The 17,353-nt window shown below is 40.1% G+C and overlaps 1 protein-coding gene across 2 annotated transcripts in view; it reads left to right on the top strand.

Moving 5' to 3' along the window:
• Window positions 1–17,353, top strand: part of FAM13A (family with sequence similarity 13 member A) — a 335,740-nt gene that overhangs the window by 199,560 nt on the left and 118,827 nt on the right. For both annotated transcript variants that reach the window (XM_060147573.1, XM_060147574.1), the window contains one exon: window positions 1,527–1,690. In XM_060147573.1, coding sequence (XP_060003556.1) covers window positions 1,527–1,690 — 164 coding nt within the window. The remainder of the gene's footprint in view (window positions 1–1,526; window positions 1,691–17,353) is intronic.

The raw sequence follows: 17,353 nt of genomic DNA, 5'->3' as shown, positions 1-17,353 counted from the left end.
TATTTCATAATTTAAAAAAAATTTCCCTTTGATTTTCATGAGCTTACGAATGCTCTACAGAGAAATGCAACTGAACAATTAATTGGCATTCATCAGACTTGGGCAAATTTTACATAACAACAATATTAATAAAAGCTAGCTTTGATTTAGTGTTTATTTTGTGTTAAATGTAACTCTTTGCTAAATTAGTTTCATGTAATCCTCACAGTGGTATGAACTTATTAAATATTTATGTCCATAATTGTCTGTGTTACTCTTTTTAATTGTCCATTATCCTAGCCTCTTGGTCAGTCAGTGTCCTGGGAATATCTTGTAGTTGAAGAGTGTTTGTCTGACAATAAGTATTTATTAATGGGTTCAAAACTTTGCTAGACTTCCTGGTAAAAATGTTACAAATAATATAAAGAAGAAGAAGAGAAGGGCAAGGTAGGAGGAGCGATCTGGTTGAGGCCACGTGACCTAGAAACTTGCGATAACTAAGATTACGGTATCAGATGACATGCAGTCAAGTGTAGATTGTGTGGTGGTGAGTTACAGGAATTCAGAGCTGGGAAAGGTTATTTAGACCTAAGGGTAGTTAGTGAAGCTCTGTGGGCAGTGGATTCTTATCTCAACCTCAAAAGAGTTTAGGATTTGGTTGGGTTGGTGACTGGCCAGTGATCAACACATGACATTGTAGATGAAAGGACAAGCAAGAGAAAAGTCCTAGAGATGAGGAAAAGCTTCCAGTGTAATGAATACTTTTTATCCAAGGGTTTGAAACTTTCCTGAAATTCTGACATGATTTTTACACATTTTTAGGAAAAGAATATAGGTTGTTTTCTCATTTTTTCTGACCTAAAATAAGAGAGCATGAAAGTATTTCTGGGGTCAGAGAGACCTCAGATATGAAAAGTGAATATACCCAGTATTCATTTGGCACTTGGGCTGCCCATGATTCCAGAGATAGAAGAAAAGTAAAAAAGTTGTGTTTTTCCTATTTATTTCCTTAATTCAAAATTTATTGCACCATACGTTGCCCTACAACAGAGGATTACAGTAGAAACTTGCCAACTGGTGTGTATTTTGCTTGTTGGTAGTAAATATTTCCGGACACCTTTCTCACATTGGCATTCTCTATTTCAGTGGTTCTCAGCCGTTTTTATTTTTTTTCTGCGTCTTTCTGACTATTTCTTCTCTCCTTCTAGGTTGCAGTCTGATATACTCTCATAATCTCTCATGACATAGAATAATTATTCTAAGGAGAGGTTAGGCCTGGGGAAGATTTGTATGAGAATCCAGGAGCGGGGTATGGGCCATAATGGTTTGAAAGTTCCCCTCAGCAATATTGGTATCTCCCCTTCACTGTGCCCTTTGCTATATAAGAATTTTTAATATGTATTTTCAATTTTCTACCTCGGTTGATATTTTTCTGGAGTGTGATTAATCCATTAGATTATTAATAAATTCGAATAACTTATCTTCAATAACTTAATTGGAAAGACTTTTAAAAATGCTTCTCTTTTTTATTTTATTTTATTTTTTAGATCCCCAAATCTCGGAGTGAGGGATCTATTCAGGCCCACAGGGTACCGCATCCAGAGCTGTCCGATGGCGTTCCTCAGGTCAGCCTGCAGCTAAGTCAGAGAAATTCCTGCTGGGATGACATGAATTCAGCAGAGGATGCTAATGCTGTCAAATTGCTCTCCAGGTTAGCATGTTTCCTTTGTTTACACATCATGTATTGCATCATCTGTGCTGATACACAGGCCCGCATGTGCAGGTATGTTTGCACGTATCTACCACCGGGGTCATCGGGATACAAATCAGTACAACTATTTAAAACCTACTGTAACTTTTGAAAAATTTCTGACTAGTAATTCTTATCACACAAGCATTCTTATCACACAAGCATTCCTAGTTTGTTATATTTTATTTTATGGATTAAAACAAATTATTTAGTCAGTCGGACTGTGCTAGGCTCACATTAAAAGTTGGAAGAGTTATTTTTTAGATGGCTTTTCATAGTATGTTCAGTGGTCAATATTATTTGCAATGAAAGTGGACATCACAGGTGTTACTAGAACCAATTCTCACTCACAGATTTTGAATGTTGCCCTTTAACCTTTAGGTTGCACGTTAAACCTGAAAGCAAACTTCTTTGGTGTACTTGAGGAGAAAGGCATACAGTTTTCTTAAAATAGGTAAAATGGGGTCTGAACCTTATTTACTCCTCACATACAGAATTTTTCCTTTTAAAGGTTCTTCATCTTTTATTATAACTGACAACCTATTTCTGTAATTTAAAAAATGTCATCACAAGTATAAGACAGAGAGCTCTAAAGAATGGAAAGATTTTTAAGACATTATGGAAATAATGCAGTTAAAGAGCTTGCCACTTGGGATTGCCTTATAGAAAAGATGGAGTTCGAGCTGGATTTTTAAAATGAAGGTAATTTAAATATGAAGAAAAAGAAGGCAAGGCTCTTGTAGATGGGCCCAGTTAGGAGGCAAGAGTAGGTGCGGCGTATTTGGGACACACCAAACAGAAGTCCTGTGAGGAATCAGTGCGGAAAAGGCTGGGGAGGTGGGGTGAGGCCAAGCCACTGAGGACCTCCAATGCCAGCCTGCAGTTATTTCTTGTTCAGTCTTGCCTCTCACTGAACAGATGTTCAGCACTTGACCTCTGCTTCCAGGAGGTGCTTTAGGACAGAGGGTGCAGCAGTGAACCAAGCCGACCAGACCCTGGAGTTCATGGACCTTATGTTCTAGTGAGGGAGGCAATAGCAAGACACACAGGAAAAAAAAAAAAAAAAGAGCCTGTGAAGACCGTTTCAGCTCATTAATAAATGCGGGAGTTAAGAAACAAGTAGGTTAACGTCATAGACGGACCCAAAGACCATTTTAGTTCGCTTAGGCAGGGGAAGCCTGAATTGAGACAAGAAGGTGGGAGAGAAGAGAGCCTGCAAGGCAAGCGCACTTCTGTGCAGAAGAACTGAGGTCGGGAAGCTTCGCTTCCTGCTACAGGTAACGGGAAACCAGGGAGAGTTCCAGCTGGGTAGGGTTAGGTGATGGGAGCCATGGTAAGTTGGCATGTTGGAAAAGGAATCTTCCATCAGCATGCAGGCTTGATTGCGAGAGGAGAGCTTGGAGGCTGGTACAGTGTTGGGTCCTTCAACAGTTATTAATTTTCACTGAGATCTAGTTGTGTGGCATTTACTTGCTGGGCGCTGGGGATTCAGAGAATGAGAGACATATGCCTTGCACTTGGGGAGGCAGAGGATAAGTGAGGAAAAATTCCATAATTATCATTAAATAGACATTCGCTAAGTGCCTGTTACATACCAGGCACTGTGAAATGGGCTGGTGATGAAGTCATTCAGGTGCCTCTCTTAAGGCTCTTCGAAAACCGTCCGCAGGTTGCCGTGTGAGAGGTGGGGACCCGGAGTTCAGAAGTTTCAGAAAGAGGGTGATTTTTTGTTTGTTTGTTTGTTTTTTTGCGGTCCGCGGGCCTCTCACTGTTGTGGCCTCTCCCGTTGCGGAGCACAGGCTCCGGACGCGCAGGCTCAGCGGCCATGGCTCACGGGCCCAGCCGCTCCGCGGCATGTGGGATCTTCCCAGACCGGGGCACGAACCCGTGTCCCCTGCATCGGCAGGCGGACTCTCAACCACCGTGCCACCAGGGAAGCCCATGAGGGTGATTTTTGAACTGAGGCTAGTGGGATTCGTGGAGGTACTGGGCAGGGAAACCAAGAGAAGGGTGCTTCTGGAAGAAAAAAAGCGCATGTGCAAGGACACGTAGGGCAGTGAGGACAGCTTGGAGGAGAGCTGTGAGTGCGGCGGGGAGACAGGACATCTGGATTTTGGAACTGAGACTGGCAGAGGGGCTAAAGGTGGGGTAAGAGACGAAGATGAATAGGTCAGGGCGTGAGCAGCTGTACCCCGTATTAAGGAGCTTGGATTTTTCTCTTAGAAGTGACAGAGGGTGATTACAGGAATATAAGCAGGAAAACGATAGAAACAGACTTACATTTTATAAATTCCTGTGTGTTTCTGAGACACAAATCAAGAAGTGAGATTATAGAGAGAAGGCACAGCTAACATTGCTCTCCGTTTGTCCCTCTGGTTAGCATATCTCCAGTTAAAACAAATGCATATTAGTATTTTTTAATTTCTTCTGTACCTTCCAATTGTTTTTTTAAGTACGGTCTTAAAGAACTAACTTCTCTCCGCTGGGCAACCGTAAAGATTTAGATAGGACAACACCTCCCTGTCAAACCTTGCAACCCACCATCGTGCAGAAGCTCATTCAGTCTCTTGTCTCTATCCATAAATCTGGAGTGTCTGTGCAGAGATTTTTACTTTTTTATTTTTATATACCTCTTAATAGATTGACAAACTATCAAAAGACAAATGGAGATCATTAAAATGAATTTAACTAAAAATAACTTTTAAATCCTTTATATGTCTTTGAAGTAGCAGAATAGGTCTTGTGCCAATTTTTATTTCAAAAAGGAACTTACGAAGATGTTTTCATTTGCAGTTGCTTTCTAAAACAAGTTATTGGTTAGTTCATAAATTTGAGCTAGAAAAAAAGAAGTGTGCCTGTGTTTGGTACACACACTCAACTTTCTCTAAATCTTTTCTTAGGGAAGTTTCCATTTTTCTCTTTAACAGTTTATTGGTTGCTTCAGTCTTAACCACAGAGGTTGGCAGTGTTGTATTAAGTATTTTGCTATGCCCTTGTTCTCTAAATATAGTTACTTTGGCTTACCAACACTTTTCCAAGGAATTGGCAAGAAGCATTCATCTGAGCTTTTCATAGTATTGATTTATTTTTTAGTTGCTCCTATTAAAAGAAAAAAAAAGACAATTCAGCAAAATCTATTCTTGTTTGACCTATGATCTGGTAAGTTTGATTTACTCTACACAACAAAAAATAAAGCAATTCTCTTTGCACTTCTTAATAAAATCATTGCAGCACATTTATACATAACAGTTTGATTTTCAGCGGAGCTACCGTATCAGTTAACAACAAAGATAAAACCAAGAAAGAACCTTTGGTATGAAATGTCCAGAATGATGACGTGTCCTATGATTTTTCAACAACAGGTTTGATATCTAGGGCTTTGAGAAGTGATTTTGGCTAACAGTGTGTTCTTGATAACTTGGAATTATTAGAGTTTAGACCTTGTTCAGTATTTTTTCCCAGGTTGGCTGACTTTGATCTTTTTTCTTCTTAGTTTCAAATCTTAAACATAGTCCCATTGCTTCTTGAGATGTAATAGAAATGTGAATTTTTATCAGCAAGTGTTCATTGTTTTTCTGCTCTTCAGATAGTGGCAGTAGAAATAAAAGCATAAAGGAGTAACACATTTTAAAATGAGCATTCAGAGAGGAGCTCAGTATCATGTATTGCTTACTGGCTGACTTCTATCTTGGAACATTATTTATTTATATGAATAACTTTTTTCTGTATTTCTGTAATTGTCTAAAATTGGCTTTGAGGATGTAATCATATAAACAATCATTTTTCTAGTCTTCATAGAATCTTTCTCTCATAATTAAAATGGCTTCATGAGAAAAGCTTAGGAATAACTATCTCTTGATTTTGTTAGAGCTCAGTGGAGCTGTTTTATGCTGGACTCACAGGCAAGGACAGAAGTGCTTAGTGAGAGGTTCACTTCATTCGATAAAGGCATTTAGCTAATCCATTTATATCAGCTAAATCTGACATCAGCAATTTCCAAAATATTGTCAATAATTCTTTTTTGTAATCCAGCTGCTGGCATTACCAAAACTCACAGTAGACTGAAAGGCATAACTCCTAATCTGACATGCTGACTTCAAAGGAGTAAAGGCCTGTCCTTCTCCGCCGTGTAACTACAGTGCACAAGTTTGGTGGGTTAGAGGCACGCACAGAAATGAGGATGTTGTTGGACAGATGCATCCCTTAGGCAAGGCTGGAACATTCCAGTCCCTCTCCCTACACATGATAATCTTATCTTGCTTCTTTTAAAAATACTGAGGAGAATATTTGTTTTGTCATTTACACAAGAACTAAACTGTAGGTGTTAACTCGGTTAGTAAACAGGCCACTTAAAAATTTTCCTGGAAGGGAAAGTTACACATCCATCCTAAAAAAGTAAAAGGAAAAGATCCGTATGTAAAGTTTAAGATGTTAAAATGATCTGAAGCTTCAAGGATAGCTATATTATTATCTATTTCAACATGTGAAATAGATAAATGATTATTTTTTCATGTTACTGGCACTATACTCTTTTATTACTTTCAGGATTTAATTTTAGAGCTTAAAGAAGAGGATTAATATTTTTAGTCTTTTAGATGTTAAACAATATTTATTGTAATGTTTTATTTGAAAGGTTATGCATTTCCTTAAATATGTGATTTTCTTAAAGGCCAAAGGAAAATTTCTACTTTTGTTCTATAAAGTCAGAGTGCAGACTCAAGAAAAACTGTATGTTGTATGATTCCATTTATATGAAATGTCCAGAAAAGGCAAATTTATAGAAACAGAAAGTAGAGTTGTGATTGTCAGGGGGTGGGGAGCCAGGAAGGGACTGTATATGTACAGGAGATTAACTGTACATGCCTGGAGGGACCTTATTTAGGGGAATGAAAATATTCTAAACTGATTTATCGTGATAGTTAACACCACTTGGTAAAGTTACTAAAAATCACTGAACCGTGTACCTGAAAATGTGGATTTTATGATATGTAAAATACACCTCAATAACACTGTTCAAAAAAATACAAACACAAAAAAAGTTGGAGTAAGGAGAAGTGGTTATGCTTTACCAAGAAAGTCACTTGAGTGCAAATTGCTGAGATACCACTATTGTTATAAGTAAATGCTCTCTGCAGAGAATTGGGATTGCCACATTTTAAGAGAATTTGTTCCTTTGTACTTTCCATTGACTATGCCAGCATGGTGGCAGGAATAAAGGTCAGGTCCTCTTGAAATGCAATTCATAAGGAAAGAAAGGTAGAGAGGGAAAAAGCTCTTTGTTTTTTCATCCCTGGAATGATTCCAGGTTGTGGTTTACTGTGCTATAATCAAAAGTTATTGAAGTGATCAGTATTTCAGGGAGACATAGAAACAGAAAGGAAAAGCTCCAACATCTTGGGAGTTCCACAAAGAAAATCATAGGTCCATTGTTCATAAAGCAGAAAAGTTACCCAGTATGCTTCTGTCAACAGAAGTTCATGGTCTCCTTTCCTGTAGGTGAGTGTCCTATAGACACATTGACAATGAAAATAAGTTTTGTACTTGGCTCTCACATAAAGAGATAAAGCAAATAAGAGTGATTAAAATGCTTGCATTTTCTGTAATAGGAATAAATAAATAGCTACCACTGTGCCAATCATTTACCTAAAATAATATGAAGAATATAGAATTAAAATGTATTTGCTTATGTTACAGAGGTGTTCCTAATTTGATAGATAAATGAGGGAAACTACAATGAATCTCTTTTCAATGTGTATTAAAAACAAATCGTTCCCTGGGATAGCATATTCTGCCTGAAAGCACTGTTGTGTTCTGAAAGTTTTGTCTATGTATTCCATTTTTCAATACTTCAGAGTTACATGAGGAATACGTTCTTCTTAGAAAAGTTTCAAATACCACTGATAAGACTAAAGTTCCCCTTGACTGTCTTGCTCTACAATTCAAATTCCCTCCCCTCTCCTCCAGGAGATAACTGTTATTATGGGTTCAATTATATATTCTTCCAGACTTCTTTCAGCATATTTACACAGGAGTATAGTTTGCACACTTTTCCACTTTTTAGGAAACAATTTTCATGATACTGAATGTATTGTGACACTTCACGTGTTCCTGAAGTTTTCCAGTTTCCTGTATCGTTTCCTCCTCCTGTGTCATTCCTTCCCTTTCCTTCCCACCTTGCTATTCAGTGGTACTCCCTCCTCTGTCTGTTGTCTCTTCCACAGCTAATCTAGTCACAGAATGATAATACTCAAATCAGTATCTTGGACCTAACTCAGTTCTAAGTTCCCAGGGCCTGCAGCCACCTCTACTTCAGCCTTTACCATAAACTCACTGTGCCCAGACAGAACTCACGTGTTCATCTTTCCCTCCAGCTTTGCTATGTGTTGCATCCTCTCAGCCACTAGACTCAAACCTTTTATATAATAAGTCACCAAATCTTGTCAGTATTTCCTTTTCAGTATCTCCGACATCCTTTTCCCCATTTTCTCCCCCATGATCTCAACTGTAATTTAGGCCTCCCTCACCTTGTGCTTAGATAATTACTACATCTTCTGCACTCCTCTAACCTACTGGATTTATTTTCTTCATACAAGTTGGTCCTATGCCTCTGTTTTCAACTCCTAACTCTATACAGTGATTTCTGGATCTATATCTCCCATTCAGAATCCCGCATTGTATGTCACTCTTAACTAGCAGACGTGTCAACTTGTCCATAAGATACCACAGACCCTTCCCTCGCCCCCTACCCCATCCATAGCCAGCCAATCCCAGAATGCTCTTGGACAGTCTCACTGTCTATATTTGCCTCACTACTACCCTACTCCTTACCACGTCTGCAAATGCAAATGCAGATCATACTCCTTCTCAGAACTATTTAGTGGCTTACATGTGCCCAGCCTACAAGAAAATCCTTTTTCTGTTCTCTACCTGTCTTTCCAGCCCCTTCTCCCTCCTCTACGGCTGCCTTTTTCTCATACTTACAGCCACCATATGACCCATACTTTCCATGACTATCTTGGTTTCAGATGTATCCTCTTCAAGATTAAATCATGTGTCAGACTTTGTCTTGATATTTGCTTAAAAAATTTGTACAGCAAGATGACAGAATAGGCGGTGCCCCGCCCATACCCCCCACAGCAACAATAACTTGGCAGCCGTTCGCAGACAAAAGTGCCTTTGTGGAAGCTTTGGGATCCAAGTAAGAGGTTGCAAAACTCCAGCATAGCCCAAGCCTAAGGAAGGTCATTTTGAGAAAACCTACCCTCACCCCGGTGACAGGCTCACAAACCATGGTTCCATGATTGTGGCTGCAGGCCTGGGAAAAGGCCCATTCCCCTGCGGACTCAGCTGTAGCCCTCTTTGGCCTTGGTTCCACCACCAGTACCACACAAGGGACCAGGGAGGAAACACGCCCACCCATGCCTTGGGTAACAGGTCCATGACCTCAGTCCCAACTGCAGACCTGAAGCAGCCTGTGACCTGGCTCCAGCCACTCTCAGCCTTAATCTGGAAGTGATCCCTCCCACCCAGGGGTCCAGCAAGAGTGACACTTGTCCATTTCCCCAAAGGCAGGCCTGCCAACCTCGGTCTGACTGAGGATTCTGAAGTAGCACTGTGACTCGCCCCAGCTCCTACCAGCTGTGCTCCAAGACCAGTCCTGCCTACCCAGGGACCTGGCAGCAGACATGCTTCTCCAAGGCCCCAGAGGCAGGCCTGTTTAGCTTAGTCCAACTGTGGATTCTGAAGGAGCACTATGACCTAGCTAGCACCAGCGGCACTCAGCCATGGGCCAGCAGCAGTCCTACCCACCTAGGAACCTGGCAAGAGGCACATCCATCCATATACCCAGAGGCAGGGATACAGACCTCAGACTTGGTTGTGGACCCCAAAGCAGTCCCGTGACTCAGTTCCAGCCTCTCTCAGCAATGGTCAGGGGCAGTCCTGCCCACCCAGGACCTGGCAGGAACCCTCCCACAGACCTGGCAGGAGCCGCACATCTGGTAACAGGCCACTGTCTGAGGACCCAAAGGCAGACCCTTGTCCCAGTGCCAGCTCTACTAACCAAGGTCCTGGAGGCAGTTGCACCATCCCAGGGAGCAGACAGGATCCACACCTGCCTAAGTCCTCCAGCCACAGACCCAGCAGCAGCCCTATGACATGGCTTTAATCCTGCTTAACTGGGATCCCAGAGGCAATTCCATCAGCTCAGGGACCTAAAAGAAGAATGTCTTTTCCTGCCGAAAACAGTCTGTAAAGACCAGAAGAAGTGTTTGCACCTTCAAATGCACAGATACAAGTACAAGGCTACACATATCATAAAGAATCAGGCAAACATGACACCACAAAAGGAAACCAGTAAAGCTCCAATAACCAAACCTAATAAGTGGAGATAGACACATTTCCTGAAAAGTATTTTTCTAAATCGTGTTTTAAAAGCTCATCATGGGACTTCCCTGGTGGCACGGTGGTTAAGAATCCACCTGCCAATGCAGGGGACATGGGTTCGAGCCCTGGTCTGGGAAGATCCCACATGCCGCAAATCAATTAAGCCCATGCACCACAACTACTGAACCTGCGCTCTAGAGCCCGCGAGACACAACTACTGAGCCCGCATGCCACAACTGCTGAAGCCCATACGCTTAGAGCCCATGCTCAGCAACAGCAGAAGCCACCACAATAAGAAGCCCGCGCACCGCCGTGAAGAGTAGCCCCCGCTTGCTGCAACTAGAGAAAGCCCGCGCACAGCAACGAAGACCCAATGCAGCCAAAAGTAAATAAATTAATTTTTTAAAAAAAGCTTATTGAGATGCAAGAGAACATAGATAGCTAAATAAAATCAGGAAAACAGTACATAACAGATCAAGACATATAATAGAGAAATAGAAACCATAAACGCAATCAAACAGAAATCCTGGAGCTGAAGAATACAATGACAGAACTGAAAATTCAATAGAGACCTTCAACAGTGCAGAGTTGATCACGAAGAAGAAAGAATCAGCCAACTTGAAGACAGGTCATTTAGCATTAGCTGGAGGAACAAAAAAATAAAATGAAAAAGTGACAAAATTGTGCAAGACCTAGAGGACACTATTAAGCAAATGAATGTACACAACGTAGAAGTTGAAGTAGGAGAGAGAGAGAAAGGAGAAGAAAACTTATTTTAAAAAGTAATGGTTGGGCTTCCCTGGTGGCGCAGTGGTTGAGAGTCTGCCTGCTGATGCAGGGGACACGGGTTCGTGCCCCGGTCCGGGAAGATCCCACATGCCGCGGAGCGGCTGGGCCCATGAGCCATGGCTGCTGAGCCTGCGCGTCCAGAGCCTGTGCTCCGTGACGGGAGAGGCCACAACAGTGAGAGGCCCGCGTACTGGGGGGAAAAAAAAAAGTAATGGCTGAAAACTTCCTGAATCTTAAAAGGGATATGAACATTCCAGGTGAAGCTCAAAGGACCCCAAGCAAGATTACTCTGAGACATGTTATACAGATTGTCAAAAGTCAAAGACCAAGAGAGACTCCTGAAAGCAGCAAGAGAAAATACAATTCGTCGCCTACAAGGGAACCCTCATGAGGCTATAAGTGGATTTTTGGGCATGCTCCTTGTAGGTCAGGAGGAAATGGGATGATATATTCAAAGTGTGAAAGAAAAAACTGCCAACCAGGAGTACTATATCTGACAAAGCTGTCCTTCAGAAATGAAGGGGAGATGAGTACATTCCCAGACAAACAAAAGCTCAGGGAATTAATCGCCAAAAGACCTGCCTTACAAGAAAGGCCTAAGAGCGTTATTCAAATTGAAAGAAAAGGAAGCTAAGTAACCACATGAAAACGTACAGTGGTTAGGAATCCGCCTGCCAATGCAGGGGACACAGGTTCAAGCCCTGGTCTGGGAAGATCCCACAGGCCATAGAACAACTAAGTCCGTGTGCCACAACCACTGAGCCTGTGCTCTAGAGCCCACAAACCACAACTACTGAAGCCCGCATGCCTAGAGCCTATGCTCCGCAACAAGAGAAGCCACCGCAATGAGAAGCCCACGCACCACAATGAAGTGAGCCGCTGCTCACTGCAACAAGAGGAAGCCCGCACACGGCAATGAAAACCCAGTGCAGCTCCCAAAGTTAATTAATTAATTAATAATAATTTAAAAATACTACCCAAAGAGATCCACAGATTCAGTGTAATTCCTATCGAAATTCCAATGGTATTTTTCACAGATTAAAAAAAAAAAAATCCTGAATCTTATATGGAACCACAAAAGACTCCAAAGAGTGAAAGCTGTCTTGAGAAAGAAAACAAAGCTGGAGGCATCATATTCCTGATTTCAAACTATGTTACAAAGGAATAGTAATCAAAACGGTATGCTATTGGTATGAAAACAGAGACATACCAATGGAGCAGAATAGTCAACCTAGAAATAAACCTAAGCATATACAGTCAACTAATCTTTGACAAGGGTGCTAAGAATACACAGTGGAGAAAGGATAGGCTCTTCAATAAATGGTGTTAGGAAAACTGGATAGCTACATGCAAAAGAATGAAACTGGACCCGTATCTTACACCACACTTGAAAATTAGCTCAAAATGGATTAAACACCTAAATGTAAAACCTGAAACTGTAGAACTGCTAGAAGAAAACACTGGGGAAAAGCTCCTTGACGTTGGTTTTGGCAGTGATTTTTTTGATACAACTCTAAAAGCACAGGCAACAAAAACAAAAATCAACGGGTGGGACTACATCAAACTCAAAAGCTTCTGCACAGTCAAGGAAACCACCAACAAAAAAGGCAAACTGTGGAATGGCAGAAAATATCAATATTTCAATCTATATACCTGAGACAGGGTTAATATCCAAAATATATAAGGAACTCATATAACTCAATAGCAAAAAAAAAAAAAAAATCCAGTTAACCCCATTAAACTGGGCAAAGGACTTGAATAGACATTTTTTCAAAGAAGACATAGGAATGGTCAGCAGGTATATGAAAAAGTGCTCAACATCACTAATCATCAAGGAAATGTAAAATAGAACCACAATGAGCTATTGCCTCACACCTGTTAGGATGACTGTCATCAGGAAGACGAGAGAGCAAGCATTGATGAGGATGTGGAGGAAAAGGAACCCTTGTGTGTTGTTCGTAGGTATGTAAGTTGGTATAGCCACATGGGAAAGAGTGTGGTGCTTCCTCAAAAAATTTAAAAATAGAATTAACATGTAATCTAGCAATCCCACTTCTGGGTATGTATTTGAAGGAAATGAAATTGGTATCTCAAAGAAATACCTGCACTCCCATGTTCATTGTAGCATTATTTATAATAGCCAATATATGGAACCACCTAAGTGTCTGTCAGTGGATGAAGAGATAAAGTCAACATGGTATAAATAATATGCCATTGTGTGTGTGTGTGTATATCCATTGCTTGTATATTTCTTGTGTGTGTGTGTGTGTGTGTGTGTGTGTGTGTGTGTGTGTGTGTATATATATGGTATATGTATACACACATACACTCACACAGACGAGGGAAATTCTGCCACTTGAGACAACTTGGATGAACCTGACAGACGTTATGCTAAGTGAAATAAGTGAAATAAGACAGAGCAAGACGAATACTGTATGATTTTACTTATATGTGGAATCTAAAAAGGTTGAACTCATAAAAGCAGAGTAGAACAGTGGTTGCCAGGGATTTGAGGTGTTGGGGAAAAGGAGAGATGTTGGTCAAAGGATAAAAATATTCAGTTATAAGATGAATAAGTTCTGAGGATCTAATGTTTTGCATGATGACTATAATTAACGATACTGTGTTGTATACTTGAAATTTGCTAAGACAGTCAGCCTTAATTGGTCTCACCAGAAAAACAAAATTGTAGCTGTGAGGTGACGGATGTGTTAATTTGCCTGATTGTGGTAATCATTTTACAATGTATACACATATCAAATCATCACATTTTATACCTTAAATATATGCAATTTGTATTTGTCAATTATATCTCAGTAATGCGAGAAAAAATTAAATAACCCTACGTGTAACATTTTTGTTTACATCACAGTTTTGTCAGGTGACCCTGTGAAAGGATTTTCAGATCTGAAAAGTAATCTTGGATGAAGAAACTATGATTCTGCGAAGGTTATGCATTTCACAGATATTTATTGAGTTAGGTGAATTATCTAAGATTACATAGTTAATTGGCAGGCTGAGATTCATATATGTCTTCTGATTATTTTACAATTATTTCCTGCCTGTCTTCTACCTTGATTTACTTCACCCTTTCATGTCTTTATACTTCTCTCTTCAACCTGATTGTGACTTCCTGAACTAGAGGGACTGCATCTTCTGTGGTTTTTTTGCATCCATGACAGTACCTAGTAGGTATATACTTAGCTGCTCCTGCCATAGTCATTATTCTTGTAATATTATTACACGTGCTCAATTTGAATTTCTACTCTCGTCCTCTTAGCTGACGTTGAGGTCTGATTCTAAAATGGTAGAATTTTATGTGTTAATTCTGTTTTTTGTGGCCCTTGGAAAGTGTTCCTTGGCTATTTTGCACTGGCCACCCTTGAAAATGCCACAGAATTCCAGGCAGCTGTGCCCTCTCATCATCCCCACTTAATCTCTGTGCCGTCTCCCTACGGGGGCTCTGGCCCTGATGTTGCATTTCTATCAGTAATGTGCTGCTTATTTATGTAGGAGAAGTTCATTGTTTTATGTGGCTCATAACATCTCTGTGCAACTCTCTGCCCTTGTAGCAGAAATCGTGTCTTGTCATGTTTGCCAAGTGACACGTCATATTTTAGTCACATTACAACAGTAAATCTCATAAGATTCAGGCTTCCAATGATATTAATAATGAATCAATATTCAACAATATTAACTGTACCCATTGTATTTCAAGATATCTAATCTGTTAACTCCGGCAATCAACTATGACTTTCTTCATTTCTGAAGTCAAGCCAGCAACAGAAAGCAGCCATAATTATCCTGTGTTTGTACTTCATAAAGGGCACTCCAGTTACTTCCTGAACATCTGTTTGTTCCCCATAGTGTCTCACTCTCTGCTACTTGGAAAAAGGTTTCAGAACTTTTAACTGAGTAGTGAAGCTGAATTGAAATTAGGATTCTTAGCTACAAGATTCATAACCATGTCATGTACAGTATAATCTGAAAAATTACCAAATGTAAATGTGCTGCTGAGTCTTTAAGGTTTCCTCCAATAAGTCCCACATGAGGAAAGTTAAGTTTAAAACCACCTTGTGAAAAGCATAGTGGTAAGTCTCACCACACAGTTCACCTACAGAGCTATTATTTTCTGAGGTATTTATGCTCCCTGGCCTTCGTAACAAAGATTAATAGAAAACTAGGTTTGAAAAAGTCCCCAGGGTCCCAGGCTAGGTTAGAAAAAATATCGAATTCCATTTCTATAGATAGTTTCCTAATCTATTCTTAACACCACTAGCTCCCATGATAAATATTCCAGGGTCATCTTAGATAAACTATTTCATATACGTTGAATAACTATTAAACATATTTTCTAGTGTTTAATTTCAATCTCCCTTTATTCCTGTAATTTAAAATGAAAGTCCCTGATATTTCTTCAATTATTTTGATTATTAAAAAAACAATTTACCTATTCACCAAGGTCTGCCACTCAATACAATTGCTCTCTTCAAATTTTGGCATTTCACTGGAATGCAAATTTCAATTTAAAAGTTTTTTTCTAAATTCCATTTATAGTATGAGCAGTTGGTAAGGGAAGGTAAGTCATGGTAAAGAAATTTATTATCATGTTTGCAGATCTTTTTTTTTTACACAAATTTAAGGAGTTATTTTTTATCATTAACTTGGAAGTATTTTTGATACCAGTTTTATTTTTTTAATATTTACTTATTTGGTTGCACCAGGTCTTAGTAGCGGCAGGCTGGCTCCTTAGTTGTGGCTCGCCAGCTCCTTAGTTGCAGCACATGGGCACCTTAGTTGTGGCATGCAAACTCTTAGTTGCAGCATGCATCTGGGATCTAGTTCCCTGACCAGGGATCGAACCCGGGCCCACCGCATTGGGACTGCGGAGTCTTATACACTGCGCCACCAGGGAACTCCCTGCAGATCATTGCTAGTAACATGTAAATCACCACAGTATATCTGGACGACTGTGGTCTTAACTGAATTTATTTTACTAATTCAAAGTCAACAGCTTCTTATTGGGCACATTCTTTGTACTGCACATTTTGCACTGGGCCCTGAGAAGGCAAACAGAACTAAGGCACCATCCCTAATCTTTAGGGGTCTCCTAGTCCATTAAGTGAGGCAAACTTATACATGGTTAAAAATGATAAAAAATGCAGAAGGTTTTATTTTTTATTTTTTTTGTCACTATAACTTTTTTTAACATCTTTATTGGAGTATAATTGCTTTATAATGGTGTGTTAGTTTCTGCTTTATAACAGAGTGAATCAGTTATACATATACATAAGTTCCTGTATCTCTTCCCTCTTGTGTCTCCCTCCCTCCCACCCTCCCTATCCCACCCCTCTAGGTGGTCACAAAGCACCGAGCTGATCGCCCTGTGCTATGCAGCTGCTTCCCACTGGCTATATGTTTTATGTTAGGTAGTGTATGTTAGGTAGTGTATATATGTCCATGCCACTCTCTCACTTTGTCACAGCTTACCCTTACCCCTCCCCGTATCCTCAAGTCCGTTCTCCAGTAGGTCTGTGTCTTTATTCCCGTCTGGCCCCTAGGTTCTTTATGACCTTTTTTTTTTTTTTTTTTTAGATTCCATATATATGTGTTAGCCTACGGTATTTGTTTTTCTCTTTCTGACTTACTTCACTCTGTATGACAGACTCTAGGTCCATCCACCTCACTACAAATAACTCAATTTCGTTTCTTTTTATGGCTGAGTAATATTCCATTGTATATATCTGCCACTTCTTCTTTAAACATTCATCTGTCGATGGACACTTAGGTTGCTTCCACGTCCCGGCTATTGTAAATAGAGCTGCAATGAACATTGTGGTACATGACTCTTTTTGAATTATGGTTTTCTCAGGGTATATGCCCAGTAGTGGCATTGCTGGGTCATATCGTAGTTCTATTTTTAGTTTTTTAAGGAACCTCCATACTGTTCTCCATAGTGGCTGTATCAATTTACATTCCCACCAACACTGCAAGAGGGTTCCCTTTTCTCCACACCCTCTCCAGCATTTATTGTTTGTAGAGTTTTGGATGATGGCCATTCTGACCGGTACGAGATGCTATCTCATTGTAGTTTTGATTTGCGTTTCTCTAATGATTAATGATGTTGAGCATTCTTTCATGTGTTTGTTGGCAATCTGTATATCTTCGTTGGAGAAGTGTCTATTTAGGGCTTCTGCCCATTTTTGGATTGGGTTGTTTGTTTTCTTGATATTGAGTTGCATGAGCTGCTTGTAAATTTTGGAGATTAATCCTTTGTCAGTTGCTTCATTTGCAAATATTTTCTCTGATTCTGAGCGTTGTCTTTTCGTCTTGTTTATGGTTTCCTTTGCTGTGCAAAAGCTTTTAAGTTTCATTAGGTCCCATTTGTTTATTTTTGGTTTTATTTCCATTTTTATAGGAGGTGGGTCAAAAAGGATCTTGCTGTGATTT

Source organism: Lagenorhynchus albirostris, chromosome 4 (genome assembly GCF_949774975.1).
Source record: "Lagenorhynchus albirostris chromosome 4, mLagAlb1.1, whole genome shotgun sequence".
In the NCBI taxonomy this organism is placed as follows: Eukaryota; Metazoa; Chordata; class Mammalia; order Artiodactyla; family Delphinidae; genus Lagenorhynchus; species Lagenorhynchus albirostris.
Note: the sequence above shows the minus strand (reverse complement) of the source record. Positions and strands in the feature narration are given on the sequence as shown.